General features: G+C 42.2%; 1 protein-coding gene across 3 annotated transcripts in view; it reads right to left on the minus strand.

Annotated features, from left to right (window-relative positions):
* Nucleotides 1–18,002, minus strand: part of LOC128760873 (pre-B-cell leukemia transcription factor 1-like) — a 55,193-nt gene extending 37,191 nt beyond the window's left edge. For 2 of the 3 annotated variants that reach the window (XM_053868612.1, XM_053868597.1), the window contains exons 1-2: nt 17,250–17,999; nt 16,167–16,240 (exon numbers count right to left, since the gene is read on the minus strand). In XM_053868612.1, the coding sequence (XP_053724587.1) occupies nt 16,167–16,240; nt 17,250–17,437 (262 nt within the window). In that variant the 5' untranslated portion in view covers nt 17,438–17,999. Of the gene's footprint in view, nt 1–16,166; nt 16,241–17,249 lie in introns of all 3 variants that reach the window. The other variant, XM_053868605.1, reaches the window with a different exon arrangement.
* Nucleotides 18,003–20,695: the final 2,693 nt, after the last annotated feature.

The following is a 20,695-nucleotide window of genomic DNA, read 5'->3' on the forward strand; positions in this document are numbered from 1 at the left end:
TCACCGTGACAAGTAAATAAGCGCAATTAGCTGCCACACCGGCGCCTCCCTGCTGCCGACTGCTCTCCTTCATTTGCCCAAATGTAGGAAGTCACCATTCTCAATGTCACTATGTAACACGCAACAGGATTGGGCTAGTTAAGGACTCTGCTGAGAATTAAATATGAGATAAAGGCGTTGCTATTAACGTCCGTCCAAACTCCATAAACATGATAAATAATGCAAGAGAGGGACATGACACAAACCCTACACACAGTCCGTGGCTTCTCCTCTGATTTCCGCGTCTGTTTTAATTTGACACCTTGAGCTGGGGTAACTAGGTGGGGAGCGAGCGGCCACAGAGGAATTCATTAGGCCCGCGACTGCAGGGTCCTGGCTCACGGCGTTAATGACATTGGAGGGAAGGGAAACGAGACAGGCCAGACGCAAAATGAAATAAACATGAGCACTGTCAGTTCTGACAGCACCAGTGAAGGGGACAGATTCTGCTTGGGCCAAAGACCTTCAACCCAGACCAAAACAATGTTCGTGTGGGAGTAGGGTCACCGGCACCAAGACACTGAGCTTCACTCACCACTTAGCAACTATTACTGTACTATCAACTATGACTGTAATTCCTAAACTCCATTGACCCCAGTTCCCTGCACCAGGCTCCCCAAAACTCAAGTACAATCAATGATGAGTGTGTCTAAAAGAGGCCAGCCATTTAGTCTAACCTGCTCTTGAACCGGGCATGGATGGCAAAAAAAGCAACACATTCAGCTTCATTCAAGAGTGGCTTAATACAGTATCTCCGGCAGCAGCCTCTGCTCAAGTATTGATGACCATGTTAGACTGCAGTGCAGCAAATCTATCTGCTCGACTGAAGCCTGGATGTGCGAGAGAGAGAACACTCCACTTTTAATTTTCCACAACATATTAATAACAAAGAATCGTGCAATGTGGTACGCTCCAAAAGAGGAGGCTCTCAGTCCTGGATAGAACATAGCTTGCTTGTCAGTAGTGTAATAGAGGTTATTTACCACTCAAAGAAATGGAGCAATACTGATGACATCACTGAGTTTGAAGATTTTTCTGGTTTTCATAAGCTGTGGCAAGATTTACCAATGAAAGGATTTAGCAGGAAAGTCATCCTCTCCATTGACTCGAGGACACAGAACATGTTCCAACAGACAACCACTGACACACACACTTCCAAAGAATTAAGTCATGAATTAACCTGTGCTTGTCGTCCCTGCCTGATTTTATCATGTAAAGCTGCTTCCTGTTGTACCTTATTTCTGCAGGGCAAATCACCTGCTGCAGCTCAATAAGGCATCTGAGCATGAATGAAGTTGCCAGATCATCTTTATTCCTGTGCTACAGTAACTTGATCATTTTTGCCACTAGCAGTGCTGTTTCTGTTGTGCTTTGCCTTTGGACATTGTGAATCCACTTTTTTCTGATTTTTTTTTCTACTTGCCCTGTGTACTTCCTACTCACTGTATCCATATGTGTTTTATCCACCATGTTTTTTTTCAGTGCAGCTGGTGATAGTCGAGCCACATACCGTTACAGATCTTTTGCACATAGCCCTGCTGTTCTGGATCACTACCGTGGACCATTTTTAGTTTGTGCTTTTTCTGCTTTAGCAATTTAATCAGTATAGAACCTTTAAATTACTTTTTGTAATCCATTTTCGTTCACGGAACATACAACATACACAGAACTGTTAGCTCCAATCTGCATGGACATTTTTAGTTTTCCTTGTGTCCCACACTTGTTCGGTCTTAAGTAATGAAAAAATGCATCGTGGGTCTGATGTGAAAAGGCTGTAACCTCCATTAGGGTTGAGCACTCTCAGAAGAAACTGTTGTAAAAGCAGCTAACAACTATCCCTGGTGAAAAACAACAGACTCTGGAGTCCTTGGGGCTGGAGCTTTGTAGCTTCAATATAACAAGTTCCATTCCACGATGGCTGCTCATGTACAATTAGAAAAAGAGTGCTGTCAGCTAGAAGACGTCAACTCCATTCAAAGAAACAACAATACATACAAAGGGTTGTGCAATTCTGGATGAACACAAGTATCGTCTCCGTTTGTGAGGGCTCCTTCGTTTCGCACGGGACACAATGAAGCTGTCAGTCAGCGTGTCAGAAAGGACTCGTTCTTTGAAGCTCCTGGACTGGGAGGGCCTCTTCTGGTGGAGGCTCTTCATGTGACATGAGTGCCCTCACACGCTGACAACTGTGATTGGGAGGCCAAGACGACCCCACGTTCACAGATGTGGTTCCAAAGTAGCTAGCATCTGCTGGGCGAGAGCGTGCTGTCACCTGTCTCTGAAGACAAGAGCGCTTTCTGACGTGGGAGCTCGGCTTGGCTGGGGGAATGAGCCAGAGACGGACATGGCAAGGCAGGCTGGAAGTGACACTGCACTTCAGCCCAAACCCTTAAGTCCTTACCCTTTAGAAAAAAAGCAAGCGGTTTTACATTCATCTACAGTTGTCGGCTGAAGGACCCAGAACGCTCCTCTCTGTTCTCAATCTGTTCCATTATGTCATTCCTGCGCTCCACCCGAAAGCAGATGCCTCCTAATTGCCAACCGGATCTGTGTTAAGACACAGAGCGCTCATCTACTTTGAGAAAAACTCCCCCACAGCTGATGGGACTTATAAATAACCTGCACATCCAGCACAGCCTTGATAACCGGGGTGTACCAGGAACAGGACACTTGCTCTTTGCCCACACTTGCTGACAAATTGGCCCACTTTTACATTTAATTAATCATTGGCTTCGCGACAGCTACAGTACCTGTGCTACACATCACCATTAGTGGAGGGGAGAGGAAGCCCCCCGCACATCTGATAACAGAGGAGGCCGCAGCACATCGAGTACTTTTACTCCATTTATTAGGCAACAATGAGGTCATCTTGGGCAGGGGGGTTCATGCAAGTAAAGCTACTGCAGAGAGAGGTTTTCGCTTTCACCACTTAACAACCACTGACATTCTTCAACAACAGCTTGTCTACTGTTAAATTCTTCAATAAGTCCTGACCTCATTGAAAGCATTTGGAACCAAAACTGCATTGTTGTGAGACTAACCCATCCACCACCTGATCTATTGGACCGCTCATATTTCTATATTCTACGTGCACTGATCTGTATTTAAATGTAGGCCACAATAACTAAGTCTCACCGGTCCAATGACTTTTAACCAGGTGCGACTTGTGTGTGTATGTATATATATATATATATATATATATATATATATATTTGGGGTGGGATTCGATAAAAAAAATTATATAGTTAATTCGAGAATTTGTGATTAATTAATCTCAATTAATCGCAGTTTAATGGTATCACAATATTTGCCACAAGAAGCCACATTTTTCAATTTGATTGAATTTGGTATATTACTGATTGAAATGATGGACCTATACATACATTTAAACAACAATAAATGACAATAAATCACAATGGTGGCTATATTCAAGTCTTTATATCACCTTATATAAACTAAAGCTCTTTTAATGTCTTGAAAATATTTTTATAAGAATTTTTCATTTCAATTTTCAAACTTCAAATACGTTCAGAGGAGTGGAAACCCTGGGCAGTGTGTAGCCAGAAAAAAAACCCATATATATATATATATATATATATATATATATATAGAGAGAGAGAGAGAGAGAGAGAGAGAGATAGATAGATAGATATCACATGATCTTAAATGTAAACCCAGTTCATTATGTCTAAAACTGGTGTGGGTTATATTCCGGAGCAATTTATAGTCCAAAAAATATGGTAATAAGTACGATATAAAATGTTCTCCAAAGTTGTGGTGCTCTGAGAAATATACACATTTCACACCACAGTTTCCCTGTTAGAGACAGACCTCCACTTACTTTTACAGTCTTGAGTCAAAAGTCTAAATTCAATAAAAGCTCTGATTAACTTTAATCAGCACATCTCCCTCGCTCCCTTTTTTTCCTTGGCTCACGTCCCTTCTTCACTACTTATATCTCATCTGAGCTTCATCTGCGGGGAGAGGACGAATTTAATGAAAGAACAATACAATGTCCTCAGAATAGCCCAGAGAGACGGCGCACCACAATAAAAGCCATTGTTCTGCTCTTCTGCTGAGATGACTGACAGCTCCATCTTTCCTCAGCCCATCCAGCAAAACGGCAGAAAAGCAAGAGGCCATCTCCGCCCACAGATCAGACGACACCAGCAGACCCAAAGATAAAAGCTTGGCGCCCTCGCAACTCTCACTTCATCAGCAGCTTAATTTGAACCAGTTGAGGCAGAAGACATTCAAACACCTCACTACTGCTGTTTAAAGGCCGAGTGTTTTTTTTTTTCATCTCACCACAGCGGCATAATTACAACCCGCATGAATAAACACCTTACGCATAATCTAAGACATTTAAACGCTGTTGAGCATTTACACGTGGGAAAAAGGAGTTGTTTGATTCGACCTAAATCACCATCAACTGCTGCCCCACAAAGGCTGTAGTCTGTGCTGACAAAGTTAAAATGAAGAGAAATGTGGCAATAAAAAATTCTCTACAAGCTGTTAATATTTCATGAGTAGCTGTTCTGATGCTGTCAGTGTATCTCTAATTTATATGGGAGGCTAGAAGGAGGGGAAAGCAAAGGAGCAGAACAACAAAAAAGGAAAAAAAATAGGAGACAGGGATCGAAGGTGGGAGAAACAGACAAATATAAAGGTGTCGACACAAAGTCAGCGAGCGACAGGCGGGCTGACAGGGATTTTTTTGGAAGTCAGCATGGTACAAAGAACATCTGAAATGGCCCATTTAACAGCACTGTACTCCACTCTGAGGCGACGCCACAATTTGCATACTTCCGATCAGATGAAGATGGATGGAGGAAATCACTGTCACTGAGATGAGCGTTTTATCAAGGTTACACTATCCTGAAAACTGCTAAAACCTCTTTATCTCATCTCAGTTGTCGGAATATTAACTTATCAACACATTTCCATGCAGCGTCCGTCAGGATTTGTCAGACAGATGAAGAGTGAAGGGCAACGCCATCATTTTTTCTCATTCGTCATTAACATCACACACACACAAACTCCCTATCAACTGAACAACAAAGCTCTCAGCACTAAGCTAGCGATTCATTTAGCTACCTGCAAAAACCATTCCCACCAAGGTATTTATGCTTACAAACAGGAAGTCCAATTTATAATGTGGGGGAAGCAGGTACAGTCTAAGTAATACTTTCATTTCAGAATAAGACATTCATAAACTCATCGTGCCACTGAACCAGGCTCCAGTTTCTGGGGTTTGATGCCGACAGTGGAAGTCTGGGCTGAACAGTCAAACCATTTGTTCACTTCTGCTGAACAAGTGCTCACCTATCTCCCTGCCTGGATCCCCTGAGTCTGTGTGATTAGCTGGTAGGTCCCTCATTACAGAGGTGAAGACTGGACCTCTATTTCAAGCCTGCCTGACTTCAGTCCAGCAGTCATAAAAATGTCACCGCAGCAATAGAGCGCACTTGGATCTGACAGGAATCGCAAACCAACCGAGCAGGAATCTCCGCTTCTGACCTTCCGCACACTCGACCTCTACAACCTCCAGACTAAAAAGTGACTTCAACCAAGTCTGTTCGCTCTCTCCTGCTGTGATGCAGCTCTACAAAGAGAAAAATGACAGACCATTTATAAAACAGGAAAAGGCACAGAAGCTATTTCTGGAAGAGGATGTCTGCGAATAACAAAGAGCTGTCAAAATCTAACAGGTCCATATGGAAATAGACTGACTTTAAAAATAAGTAACACAGCACTTTAGAGGATCTCCAAGATTTACATCTGTGTTCCCACCTGCTGTGACCTCCGCTGGTGATGCACAATCACGCGCTCTCCCGGTGCGCCACTAGTGTTGCAGCTGGGAAGGAATCCAAAGCCTCTGTAGACTTCTGCCGGGGAACATTTGAATCTTTTCACAGGACACATGGCCCCAACATGCGGCGACATTTTATGTGCTGCCACATCGCATGACGGTTTATTGATGATGAGGCCACTGGGTGCCATGACAATGCCCCTGGCCATGCGCTCCAACAAGATGGACAACACCGGGCCAGACTTCTTGGCACACCAGGAAGCAGGCATCTGTAGACCGCCTCAGGAAATGTTTGGAGGTGAAAGAAAAATGAAATGGTTTTAAGATGCCAATGCAGCAGGGAATTAACCTGAGAATGTAAATGATGACAAACTAAATCTTTATAGAGGGCAGGGGAAAAAAAACCATTCTATCAACTTTTTGAGACCAACACCACACCGCGCACACCAACAATTTTGGGTCGTCAACTTCATTGTTTACATCAACTCCTTGTGATGACAGAAAGAATATAAGTTATGTTACATAGAGTATATGTACTGCCTTCTTTCTACATTAAATATGCAGGGGCACACCATGGCTGGCAGACACCCTCTTTTGCAGCAACTCAGCTATCGATTAACTGGCTGATATTCCTCTGTGTCATAGACAAATGGGAATTATACTTAAAGAAACGCACCATTAGATGAAGGATTCTCTATCTCTGGTTGGACTGGTGACCTGTCCAGAATGGGAAGAAGAAATACATAGGTACAAATACATGTCCCTTGTAAATTTAGGGCTCCTTCTTCATCGTAAACACTCCACTGTTCCCAGGTACTGATCTTGAATCTCAAATCGTATTTAGTCACTGTTCAGAAATGTAACGTCAACCTGCAGTCATAATATTAATGTTTGTCATGAGATGGGAACATTGCCATATTTGTTACATTTAATGGATTCCCTTTTTAAAAAGATTACAAGGTGGAACCGTGAAGTCCAGCATTTCTGAAGCCAATGACTTCCTAACCAAAAGCATGGCGCTTAAACCCTGGTTTCCACCAAAGGCGTATGCACGGCGGAGCAGGAGCGCCAGGCGACATGTTCCACCAAAGGAGTACGCACAGCGGATACACCGGGGCCCAGTAGAAATTGTTGCCTGGCAACCAGTTCCTCCAGACGCCAATTAAACGAGTAGTACAGAGAGACGCTGAAGTTGCGGGGCTTTCTTAAGTGATCAATAACCAGTTTAGTGGGAACAGTCCATTTGTTCTGTCGTCACGCATTTTACTTTGAAATTTACCGGATCCGTTTTGTTTTTCACCTGCTGACTTCCTGGCTGAACAATTCATTGTACTCTATACTGTGACATGGAGATCAAGCAGTCGGCAGAAAAATGAAATCTGTGTTATTTAGGCGTAACAGAGCTCGCCTGGTGGAAACCATCTGAACTAGGATCGACAACGATCAATTGGCCGGCCGATTTATCAGCGTTGATATAGATATTTATTAGGTCTTCGTGATCGGCTGATCGAATGGCAAATATGAGCCATTTTTCTATTATTTATTAGCTTTTAATGTTATTTATTTTATACTATATTTATATTTACACATAATGAGAAATGTTATTATATATTACTCTTTAAAATATCTTTAAAAATGTTGTGATGCTGCAGCCCTGCTTGCAGCAGCAGCAGACATTCGAGCCAGCCAGCCACGCAGCAGTTATTTGGTCATACTTGTCCATCAAGACAATCAAATTCGAGTTTGAAACGTGTGCACCCATGGACTCAGACGCCGGAACTAAGAGTAGACTAGAGTTTATTGTTTTGGACGAGCAGCCGAGTTCCATTGTTGATGCTATCAGCAGCTCATAGCACACCTGGACCGCAGATACTCATTCCCCGGACGTGTAGTTGATGAAAAGAGGAGCCGTCAGGTTGTAAGGCAACATTCCTCGATTTAACAAGCAATGAATGAACTTTACATTGTGGGTTTGATCTGTTCTCTGAAAAGGGAATAAAACGCATTAATATGTATATTAAGCATGTTGCCTTTTTATTGTTTGTTTATATATTTGCTTTAGTAGTTCCAATGTTTTCTATACAGTGCTGTTTGGTATTATTGTTATTTAGGAGGTTTGTGTAATTAATCTATAAAATAATAATATAAAGTTACCTTGTGTGTGATTTAGTTGAGGAGAAAGAAAAGGAAAAAAAACAATCGGCAAATATCAGTACTGGCCTGTAGGGACTTTCAAAAACATTGGCAATTGGTATGGCGCTCTGTAACCCCTTATCTGAACTTAAATTGAAGCGGTTTAGTTGCGAGATATGCGCATATGGCCTCAGTGAGAACAAGGGGTAAAGAGGCAGTCGCCATTTTCTGAAGAAAATCCACTTCGGCAGTCCATATCCTAACTTTTAACATAGAGTTGAAATAATCATTGAACTTAAGTTTTCATTATTGTTGAGTTTGTCAGATACATGTATTCAACTTCAGTGAGCCTGTAAGTCACAGCAGAGTAAATCTAAAGCTCAACAGCACCAACTGTGGCAGGATTACGATGTGGGTCTCCATGACTCACTCCACTGAGCCTCATTTGACAGCCAGGATCATAAAGACATACATCAAGTGCACCTGTACCATGTATATATTTATATATATGTGGGCGCTTGAATTAGCAACCAATAACCAGCGAGTTATGCTTCGGAGAAGGGAAAAGCTTTTGCGAGAGTGTGGGAAGATCTGCATAAAAGGCTGAAATTTAGGCATGTGTTGAAACAATCGTCCCCCTGAGTGAGGTTTAATCAGAGCAGGTGGACTGACAAAGAGACGAGAGGCAGCTGCAGCACAGACGTCTGCGTTAGAAATGTGAGTCTTGTGAGGATTCTGCTCTGTGCTGGTAGTTTTATCTGACAAATATATGATTTATTGGGATGAACTAGAGTAAGTAAGACTGCGTACTTGATTGCTGTAAATGACGGGAGAGGAGCAGGAAGATCAACAGAGATGAAGCCACACGCCGTCAAAGACTGGAATATTTCCATGGTCAAAATTGTAATTTGTCTTAATATTCTGATCACGAGCCATGAATAGTCATTTCATTTAAAGGTTATGTCTGAGTTGTGCTTTCAGGGTAAAAGCGTCCAGTGTTGAGAACTTGCATGTTCATCCTTAACAGTCCACCTTAAAAAAAAAAGACCTCCTTAACTGACGGTCACAGAGCCCTGACGTCGTGAGTCACACACTCGGGGAAAATCCCAGCGTAGGTTCAAAAGTGGAGAAAAAAGTTTAACACCTTGATTATCTCAGACTTGATTTAGCTTTATATCAGACATCACTCGACTAAAGTGTGAGGAAAATAAACCAGACTAAAAAGATCAGTTGGGTCATGGAAGCAAATTTGAGAAGAATCTGGTGGAGTCGAAGTTGGGACCCTGTATGATGATATTGGCAAATTTTAATTCAATGTTTTTCTTAGGTGTGGTTCATGGCAAAGTTCACGGTACTAACCTCTGTTAAAACTGGAATCCAACCAGGCTAAAAAGTTACAGGCCAAAATGTGTCGGCTCTCAGAGCTAGAGAAAGTTTCTCTCTGGCAGCAAAAAGAGACGAAGCGCACACGAAAGCACATATAGTTTTTACAGTAAAGTGACAGCGCAACTGCTTTGCTACGTTAAGTATCAGATGCAAATGAAAAGAGAAAATCTATCATGACTCTAATGTGGCCTGATAGGAGGGGGGCGCTCTCCCCTTCGAGGAGCCGAGCGGTGTGAGGAGGGTGATGTATGGAGGAGCTGGATGAGAGGTGAAAAGCGTAGCGAGACGGACAGAGGGAGGGGTGGATTGCTGGGAGGGAATAGGGGTGTGTGTATGTGTGCGCTGGCGAGGCGAGGGGGGGGTCCTGCCAGACTCCTGAGAGCCGGGGGCAAAAGTGGAATAAATGTTGATTAGTGTTGATTTTGTCCAACGAGCACCCGGCGACTGACAGTGGGACTAAGCTGCAGCGAAAGGCAACCATTAATCTTGGTCTGGTTTAAGTAGTGTATATTAATTTGTGTCATTTCCACTAGGTGCTGAGGCCTTTCTCTCCCTTGCTCTCCTCCCGTTCACCCGCCCTGCGGTGAGTGGAGACGGCGGACACCATGAGCATACCGTGGCAAGCCTGGAGGTGGCGTCAGCACCAGCAGCAGGGGAGAGTGGAGGAAATGAGATTCCAAACACTACATTATTGAAAATGAACTCCGGCGAGGGTTGGTATGGCAACCGCATTCAAATGTGCCGTCGCATGTTCAATTTAACATGTTACACATTTTCAGACTTCATTACATTCGTAGCGTATTGAGGAAGCTGAAGAGATGGGAGAGTGAGGCAGCAAGGAGATGGACTGCACAGAGAGAAGTGAGCGAGGCGAAGAGGGCGTGAAAGAGTAACTGCAGGTCGACATGTCTTATATAGTCAGTGACTTAGAGTCTTTTCTCTTTCTGGAAAGTAGCATAGATAATATTGGAGCAGGGGCAAAACAACTACCGAAAAAACCTCCAAACCATAAAAGATTTGTTCAGAGAAATACAAAAACAGCTATGATTTAATTATACTTCAGAATATAGAAGAAATGGGTAATGCATAATCTGAGCTGAGAAAGGTATTTAGAAAATGTAAATGGCTACAAAACTTTACAGATTATTATTAAGGAAGTGTCAAAATGTAGGTTGGTAGTATGGAAAAATGTATATTACAAATGTGATATATGTGTAAAAAATGATAGCAAATATTAAGAATATAAAAGATCTTGTGAAGTGAAAAAATTAATATCATTCAAAACACAAAACTATGAGGATAAAAATAGAAAAATGATGGCCCAATAAAGGTGTACTAGTGTAATAGATAGCATTGTCATTTCTCATCAAGGGTAGCCAGAGCAAGTCAGAATCCTCGACCTTAACATGTTGTGTGTATCCTTCTTACTGACACCTATGGTCTTCATATCCTCCTTTACCTCATCCATGAGGCACATTTGATGTCTTTTTCCCTCCTTTCTCATTTCTAATCTTGTCCTTCCTAGTCACTCCCAATGACAGGCTGAGCATCTTCAACTCTGACACTTGAGCTCTGCTTCTTGTCTCTGTGTCAGAGCTAAACCACACATCATGGCAGGTCTCACCCACAAAAACGGTAAGAGCTGACTTTACACAATCTGTTCTGTTACAAAGAATATTAAAGGTTCTTCAAACATAGTTTTTTTTTTCTGAAGCAGGTACTTTCTTCTATTTTTCAGTGTTCCCATGAACAACACTGCAGCTCACTCTCACAAACTGGAGGCTGGCGAAGTGACGTGAGGAAAAATAGATCACATTCCTGATGATGTCAGCGTTAATTACCAAAGCGCACCACAGTAAGATTCCTATAATTAAGCTTCTTAATTTGATTAACATGTATCAATTAGCCGTCTGACAATTTGCATAATGTATAATGTAAGCACTTTGTTCTATAGTGTAATGGTATTAGGAGCCATTTAGAGGCCTGTCACTCCCCTGATGATCCAGGGCTCCACTTTCCCAGCACAAGAGAGCACAGGCGAACAGGTGGATAAAACAGTCTTCTGCTGGAGTATCGCTCAAATGCTCAGGATTCTGACTGAGATGCAGAAGTTTAGGAGCTTCCTAAACTGCAAGTACTGGATGGTGAAATAAAGCATTGCTAAGCAAATAGTTACTGCTGAAGCTCCCGAGGCAGGAAAGGCCATACACCTACATACTGCACCATTATCCATAACCAGGACCGTATTACTTTCTACAGTCACGCTCCACAAAGAAGAGTCAACATTGAGATCATTGAGATCGCTCCACTTCATATGATTGCTCTATTTATCCGGAGCAATTAGGTCAAACTGCGGATTCCTCCAGTCGCTGCTCAAGCCAGCAAGCAATCACAAGACGCCTGCCATAGCTCACAAAACACCCTTTTTCTGACGTTCACCCCGTCAAATCTCTGCACAGTTTTCCATTCCTGATGGTTTCATCATTGTCTATGCGGTTGACTTCTGAACTTCACCAAGGCTGAAGGAGATGGTTAGTGTGTAGCGCGAGCATCAGTCGCTGATGTACTTTCAACCTTCCTGCTATTCAAAAGGTGTATCACCTGAAGCTTAACTCCACGGTACAATGTGGATGTTTAACAGTTACTATATAGGAATAATTGTGTCAACCTGATCTAAAATTAGTCTGAATATTGCTGAACCAATAAAGCAGTTAGCAAAGCGCCGTCCGCTCACACAATGGCAACATTCACCGCCGTTTGAAGGCGGCTTTTTAACAAAGGCAAGTATATCCAGCGCAGCGGCGGTCGCAGCACTTTATTAAGACCTGTGGCTCATTTCATGCCGTCAAGCATGGCTCAGTAAAACAGCCTATTTTCACCCTGCAAAAAATAACATTACATCACAGTGCTAGTCACTTCTCCTCATAAATGGAGGATCCCCCAGGCTTGAAACCCAACACTAGGCAAACACGGGCCACAAGAAAGACGTTCTTTTGTTGAGGTTGGGAGGGAGAAAAAAATAAACATGGAGTCACAGCCGCACATTTACCGGGCGGCTCAGTCAAGGAGCGGTTTTTGTTTGACACCGCCAGAGATTTATGATGTTGCTGAAGTGTTTACAGAGGTCAAGGTGGCTCATTTTCCAAATCAGTTTGTCAAGCATTTGCTTATCTAAAGAGGCCTTTTCATCAATCACAGAGGAGAGATGCTGAAAAGCGCCCTAAGAGCTTAAAAAAGGAATCGTTGGAGATTGATGTGCAGATAGAAAGTGAAGTGGTGTCAGATTATTTCATATCAGGATATTTATAAGCGAGTGAAGCTCAACGGCTCATTACGTGGAGGAATATGATTTCAGAGCAGCAGTCATAGTGTTGGACATTTTCTGCTTTCTCTTTGTCGACTGTCGCTCGGACGTCATTTTTAATTTTACAATTACTCGTGAAAATTGTAAAAAAAAAAAAAAAAAGGTCTTAGCTATAACTCAAGGTGTGTTGATTCAACATCTTCCATGCTCTTCTGGGTTCATTCTAGAGTTGCCCAGTTCATGCATAACGTGGCTGAAATTTTAGCAGACTTGACTCTGCAAAGCTACAAAACACTGAAGCACTGAAGAAAACATAATTTCTATAGCTCAACCAGAAGCAGTTTGCCTTGATGTAGAGAAGATTTCATTTGGATGTTCTGATGTTAAGATTGGTTTTTAAATTGATTCAAACCTAAGATGTATATTTTCTTAACAATGACCCTCTTCATTAAAAACAGTTTTTACTGACGTCATAGAGTTAGTCAATAAAATGCTACTTTAAGTGGCTGATGTTAATTAAAACCAGTTCCAACTAAAGACAGTAGATGATGGGTCCTGGTTAATTATTATATTTCATCTTTTTTAACCGTATGGACAGGAACCCACCAAAATCTGACTGCAATATAAAAGACTAGGAATGAATGAAACCTAAAAGAGGTTCATGTTAGTTTTGCAGTAGAACTTCAAGATACGTTTTGTTTCAAAAATATCACATTTTCAATATTTATGATGTGCTGAATCCGTTGGAACATTCCTGTGATGAAAAAAAAAAAGATACACACACGTAGGCATACACACACGGCTGCGGAGTTATGTCTGGAATGAACGATGTCAGAAGGAGAAGAAAAGAAAGAGAACTTCTCACTCCTTCTCCTCTCACTGGCCTTTTGTGCTTGTTTATGCTGCCGAATATTTCTGTTGGTCGTCCCTCACGTCATCACAGTAAAAATACACAGAGAGAAGGTCACAAGTTCAAACACTAGATCAACACAGGCTTTGTGTCCTGCAGGTGCTGTCAGCTGCTCACAGAACGGCGGAAGCACAGACGAGAGGCAGCAGCAAGGCGGGACACACTCAGACGGCACTTCGGGACAAAGTGAGAGCAGCCCAAGTGCAGATTTGGAGACTGCAACTGGTATCTCGCACTAACACACACACATTTTGAGTTTGGCATCATAAAATCTGGACAATATGCTGAAAGTGGCAGATGCTAATGATGTCAATATTTGGTAAATTAAAAAGCCACTTCAACCTCAATCTTAATTTAAAATCATCCATTGATCCATCCATTGATGATCTTAATAAAATCGCTGTGGCATGAATTCATGAAAGAACAATTTGATGCTTAAATATAAATTTACAACAAAATAGTATAATTTGAAATAAAATGTATTATAGATGCTGACTGAAGAATGAATTGAAATCCATAAATTTAACTTAATATAACTTAATTTTTTAAAAAGTATAGAAGTGCACACTTAAAAAATAACTATGTGAATGACAAATAGCAGTTAATAAAAACGTATCTGCAATTTACCTGAGACTTTCAATGTTTAGTGCAGGTTTGAGTATCTTGTACACAACTTCATCACACAACAACATCACTTAAGTTAAATTATTTTTTACATCAACTGTCTGTTGCATTTTTTTGTGGTTTCACTCACGCAACTCTTTTCCAGGCTTTTCAGGAAAATATATTAGTATTTAAAGTTGTCTTCATTAAATCCAAAAGTTTTACTCTCTCAGGCATCAATGCTTCTGTTTTTTTTTATTCTCCAAAAACTCTTTCCTAACCTCATGTGTGAACAGCCGTGGCTACAACTGAATCAGCTTTGATACAGTTGAGAATGACATCAACAGTGATGCACAGCAATAGCTTCAATTAAGGGTTAAGGTTTTTTCATGAAATACACATTTATGATATTTAACCAACATTGTTCATATTTAAATTAAACTAATATCTGAAAATATATTAGTAAACGTGAAAGTAATTGGCAGTGAGTGTAAATAGAATGATGTGCTTCAATCACACAATCATTAAAAAAAATCCTTTCAAAAAAACATGTGACTGTCATCATTCTACGTTTTAACTTCTGTTTAAATTGTGAATAGCTACAGTATGTCGGTTACTACTATCGTGTGAGCTTCATATAAATATTATTATTATGACATACGCTTAAATAAAGGGATGAATAGCAAAAGTGAAACAAAGCAGTACAGAATATAATTTAAAAACTTCAAATTATATTCTGTACTGCCTTAAAAACAATATGTTTCACAGTGAGGCAATAAAGACTTTCACCTGAATTGCCTTGACAGATATGGTGTGTTGGATTACTGCCAATTTCATTCTCCAAAAGCAGAGCAGCAAAGTGAAGAGGACAAGCAGCATCATGTTATTGTGAAAACTTCATAACCAAGTGTTTATAGATGAGCGGCTGAATGGGTGCGCGAGCAGGAAGAGGTCCAAGTTACTTTGTACTCTCAGCAGAGCCGAACTTTGGATGAACTCCTGAAAGCGCCAGGGAGTAAAACACTATGCATAACTGTGTTACTCCCCTCATCCTAAAAACTAGCTCGACAACAAACCAGAAGAAGCAGCCAACAGGCTTCAAACACACCCCGTTCTCCCGAGGCTTCGGTCCATTTAAGATAAACTGCCTTGTTTCAGAGGGGTGGGGGGGGGGTGAGACACAGGCAGGGGGTGAGGTGAACTTCAGTGAAAACATCTATGAAAGCAACAGAGGAAGGTCGGCAGTCATCGACAGCACCAAAGTCAAGTGCGAGTGAGAGCAGACAATGAAAACAATATCTTCTTCATCCTCCATCACTCCCATTTGATTTCACGCACTAATGAGTGTGAAACGCACAGAAGGAGCCACCTCTCGCAGCAAACTCAATAAAAGCCTCACAACTTCTGCAGAGCCCAACACATCAACAACAGAAGAGAGACGTGCACGAATCCTATCGGTGGTAATTCTGAAGAATGTCAGCAGCAAAATGATTTGGAAACACGACTCACGCCTCCGACGTTAGAGCAATTATTGTGCTGACACGGCGCATCACTGCTGCTTTAATAGAGAGACGCACAACAGGATGGAGAGAGACGTTCTCAGCAGACATGACAGTTAGCTCACGAGGGGCGACGTCAACATGCTGGTGACAATTCTGATCAAAACATCATTTAATGATAACAACAGAATAGATGCTCACTTGTATTTTGACACAAGAATGGACGATAAAAGATCATTGGGATTGGTTCCATTGTAAAGTGGCTGACTAAAGAACATGCATGTGACAGTTCAGTGACAGTAACACTGTGATTTTGTGAATTACAGCAGATGTGCAGTTCAGCCACACAAAAATGGAACAGTGATGATTGGATTTTCTGTCGCTTCTTTTTCTCCTGAACACTACGCTCACATCTACACCTAGGAAATATGGTGCAGCGACAGTGATGTAATTTTATAACGCCATAAAAACATAACTCACCAGTTTTTTCTTTGATTTCACACAGGACGTTAAAAAGCGCTGGCTTCATTCTGTGACAGTTCAAAGCGTGTTTTCTGAAACACAACAATGGAAGCATGAGCAATACAGACGTAACCTCATGTTATCATCACACAATGTCATGTAAAGTTCTTAATAAAAATGAAAACAAAAATAATTATTTAAGTCCATAGTGCAAATACTATTTTAATTTATATAATTACAAAAGTGCAAAAGTGGACTTACAATGTCATCAATCAATGCAATTCATTGAACATGCTGTAAATAATTGAACTTGCATCATCATCACCCACTAATATGGTTTGATACATGGATTTCTTTTTAAATAAGGAGGAAATAATTTAATTACTAATACCTCACTAGTGTTATTCTTAAGATGTTTTAGTCATAGACTTATTTTAAAATAATATAATAATATTGGATTAGAAGTTGAAATTAATAACAACAATTATCACGATTATAATTATAATGAAAATACTATTTGGCCAGCCAATAATTCAAATACATAAAACAGTTTCATTTAAAAACTTGTTCATACAAAAATGATACTTGATTATACATTGAACTGCCCAGTAAAATTAAACATAACGCACGTTTAAATATTATAGTAACTGGTAACATGAATTTATAATGAAGAAATTTATACTATTCATGAAATACACACATTATATTTAAAATCAACAGGAATACTTCACGTAACTTAAAATAAATAAAACGGCTTAGATAGTTCCAAGCCGAGTTATTTAACAAAATAAAAGCCCTGCTATTCTACGTGCACCACCACTGTGTATAATTTTGTTAGCTGTGAATTTACTACTGAAGCAAGATATCAGCGATATTAGAAGAGACGCTTTCATTTTAATGCGTAAAATGTCCTTTGTTTGTAAATACATTTTTTTTTAAAAACTAAATGAATGCTTTTATTTTGTCAATTTACGAATTTGACTTTTTCTTGCGCTCGCATTTATGGTGTGAACCAAGAAAAAGTGGAATCTTAAATCTAATATTGGGATATTTAGTGACAACTATTGCCGCCGGCGCTCCTCCGCATCAGTCCGGGTTTACCTGGCTTGCGCTTCGTCCAGACTTTGGTCAGTAATGGTCATAATTTGCTGTAAAATGTCCCCAATGTCCTGTTTCCTGCCGTCAGCGTCGGTGGCTCCGTTGCCCTCCGTCATGTGCTGCGACAGACCGGGGTGTCCCGCCATGCTCACCCCCGTGTGAGCGTGCATCAACCTCGGCTGCTCGTCCATCTCTTCCCGCCTCTATCTACTTGAGTGTGGCGCCGCTGCTGCTGCCGAGCTCCTGCAAAAATGCATAAAAGACACGGAGAGAAGGCGGACTGTGGGATCCCGCAGCTGTCTCTCAGCTCCAAGCTTGAATTTCTTTTTACGGAGGTGGGGAAGCAGAAGGAGACGCTCCTGGCTCTGGGTGTCTGTGGTCGGTGCCGAAATTTGAGCTGTGTCGCTGGAGTGAAGAAGAGCTGCCCACTTTCACTTGCAATACTCCAAAAAAAAAAACCAAGCCAGTCCGGAGAAAAATGCGCATAAAAATGATGAGCGAAATAAGAGGTGAGTGATGATTCCACTCACTCCATCCTCCTGCTTTTGTCATGTACAGTAAAGAGTCGACAGCACAGCAGCAGCAGCGTGAGAGTCAGACTCCGCCTCTCCCACACCATAGGGAGACCAGTTAGCCCCACCTGGAGGTGTCTCTCATGAAGCGAGCCTGGAAGAGCAGGAGATGCTGCTCCCTCTCTGGTGCTGGAGGCACCGAGGCTGGGCATCAACACGCAGATATCCAACACATCAGGAGCGTGGATGGAGTTAATGTCCTCCATCATGACTCACTTGACGCTACTACAGGTTGGAGATTCATGTAAGATACTGTATATACAAGTAGCATATACAAGCATGTTTTCTTTCAGAAGTATTGGGATGTGATCATTGCAGACTGACTGGGTGGTCAGTAACTTAGTATTTTGGCGACACCAAGTTTCCATACATGTCATCTGCTTTGAAAGTGGGAACTTTCAAGTGTAAAACTTGGTGCTCATGAAACTTTGGCAGAGGGTGATGAGTGATGAGAGGCAGCCTCTCGCTGTTGATCAAGGATCCCCTTCTCCTCCTTGTCTTACAACCATCCGTAGGTGATCAACCCCAACTTTCTTAGGAGGAATACCTGCAGCTGCAGAAGGAGGCTTCACAAGTTGGAGACATCTTTCCATCCGAGCATGAGGCTCTCGTAGGAAGAGCCAGCAGAGAGCGGCACAACAGTGGGTAAAACCCATCCACCCTTTGCCGTCTGCTTGTTGGTAAGCTAGGAGTTTTGGCCTTCCCTCGTCCCACATGCTTCAAGCTCATGAATGTAGGTGGGTTGCCCAAACTTGAAGCCCAACAACACACAATGAGACCAGTGGCTGTAATATTATGGACAAATGACTTCATATCTTTCTGTGCTGCGGCGTCTCCTACACTTTGATGAAATAAAAAGTCACCAAGGAAGTCGGGACTATAGTTTGGTGCAGTCGCGGCTCACACCCTCTCCCTCCTGCCATTCAGGATGAAGAGTGCGGCGATTGTGCATCAGCGGACGGGAATAGAGTGTTGGAGGAGAAGCTGGCAGACATTCGCACTCCGTGATGGATAGATGCTGAACTCAGAGATAAATAACAGCAGCTGGCATAAGGGAAGTGCCTCAAGTCCCCTCTGACTTCAGAACAAGCCTCCACCAGCTCCACGAGGTGAACCCTTCATCTGAGCCAATGAGCCGCAGTAATTAAAACATCCTCATTCATTACGGTGCCACAATTTACGAGGACGAAGAAGTCCACTAGGCAAATGTTTGCACAACGTGGCTCCGTCGGAACACGATTGTCGCCGGTGTTTGTTCATCTCCAGGTGCGTGGCGGCGCTGCACTTCGCCGACTCTGGCAGGGTCCTCCTCATGTGAGGCGGTGACCCATGTAGCGCAGCCAAGCAGCAAGGCCTTTAGTGTGTGTGTCCAGGCTGAAAAGTGCCCTTCAGGCTCAGAGCTGCCTGGCTGCTGCTGCTCCTCTCCGAGGGGAGAGACGAGGAGGGGGAGACGGGCAAGGGGTGCTCTTGTGAAAAATGTCAAATACGAAAATACATTTAAAAACATTATGGTGAGAGAAAGGCGGCACAATTTAGTGGAATATAAACATACAGCAACAAAATGTTCACAATGGCATCTTTCTTATAGCATTAATGTTGGTGAAGAGGAGGTTTTTATCAATGGCGCTGCACATGGCAGACCTGTCTGACATGCAGCAACATTTTAATTAGAAATCAAGGGTCCTGTCACCGACTAAAGGACCGCGCTGTTGCCCTTATAAACAATAAAACACTGCTTAATTGATGAAAACGAAAGCGTTTTCTCTCCTTGTTATCCCCTGCTGGAATGTCCCCACTGGAATTCCACTGCACAAGTATTAGCATATTTGATTTTGAAGTGCAGCAGCGGTGACATCTCCGACTGTCTTCAGGAGCCTCAGGTGGAGCCGTGGCTCCGTCCCGGAGCTCGCCGCTGGCCCCCGGCGGGGCCCGCGCAAAGCTCCAGCTATGTAAATTAGCAGCAGAATATGTATGATGGATAACGCTAAGTGTGCTAAGTTTCCCAGCCATCTGCTCAGTGGTAGAATAATGAGTATACCTGAGGGGAGCTCTCTTACACCAACATCCACACGAATCACCAACATCTGCTAAGTGATGTTTAGAAATCTAAATATATGCTCACTCTCTCTGGCTACATGGCTAAGTCAAACAAATCACACACCGCCACTGAGCCTCATCCATTCTTGGCCAGACTGATGTATGATGGCCCGCTAATAGGACACGCTTATGGCTGAAAATGCTTCATTTGTAAGGTGGATTTAAGCCGTTTGGATGTGTGTCAATGGCCTGCCAGAGACAAAGTGGCACGAGGATTACATGCAAGCAAGACGGTTATTAAAAGTAACAAAGGGAACCTCGAACACCGGTGGGAAATGTAACAACTAGGCAAGAAACACACAGCCCAACGCAGGAATACACACTCCACATAAGAAGCACTTGAGAAGCATATTAAACAATGACACTGTCCACAACACAGATCCTCTTAAATTAAATTCTATTCATCACATTGCCCATTGTACTGCCCATTGAATGATCGCTGGTGTTTCATTTTTCCAGGATTCCACTGCTAATAGTCTCTGGTAATAATTTCTTATATGTGCCATTTATTTAGTTGCTTACAATTTTAAAAACGTACACAAGTGTTTTTATTTATTTTATCATTTTTTTTGTTTTCATATCAGCCAAACAGCCCAAAAACTTTGACGCAAACCAATTTGCAAAAACATGTTTCTCCATGTTGAAAGGAGTCAGTTGAGGTGCCCCTTGGACGCCTCCTTTTGGTGGTTTTTCAGGCACGGCCAGCTAGGAGGAGACAGGACCCAGGACCAGGCGGAGGGATTATATCTCTTCACTGGCTTGGGAGCGTCTCCGAATCCC

This window comes from Synchiropus splendidus, chromosome 1 (genome assembly GCF_027744825.2).
Source record: "Synchiropus splendidus isolate RoL2022-P1 chromosome 1, RoL_Sspl_1.0, whole genome shotgun sequence".
Classification (NCBI taxonomy): Eukaryota; Metazoa; Chordata; class Actinopteri; order Syngnathiformes; family Callionymidae; genus Synchiropus; species Synchiropus splendidus.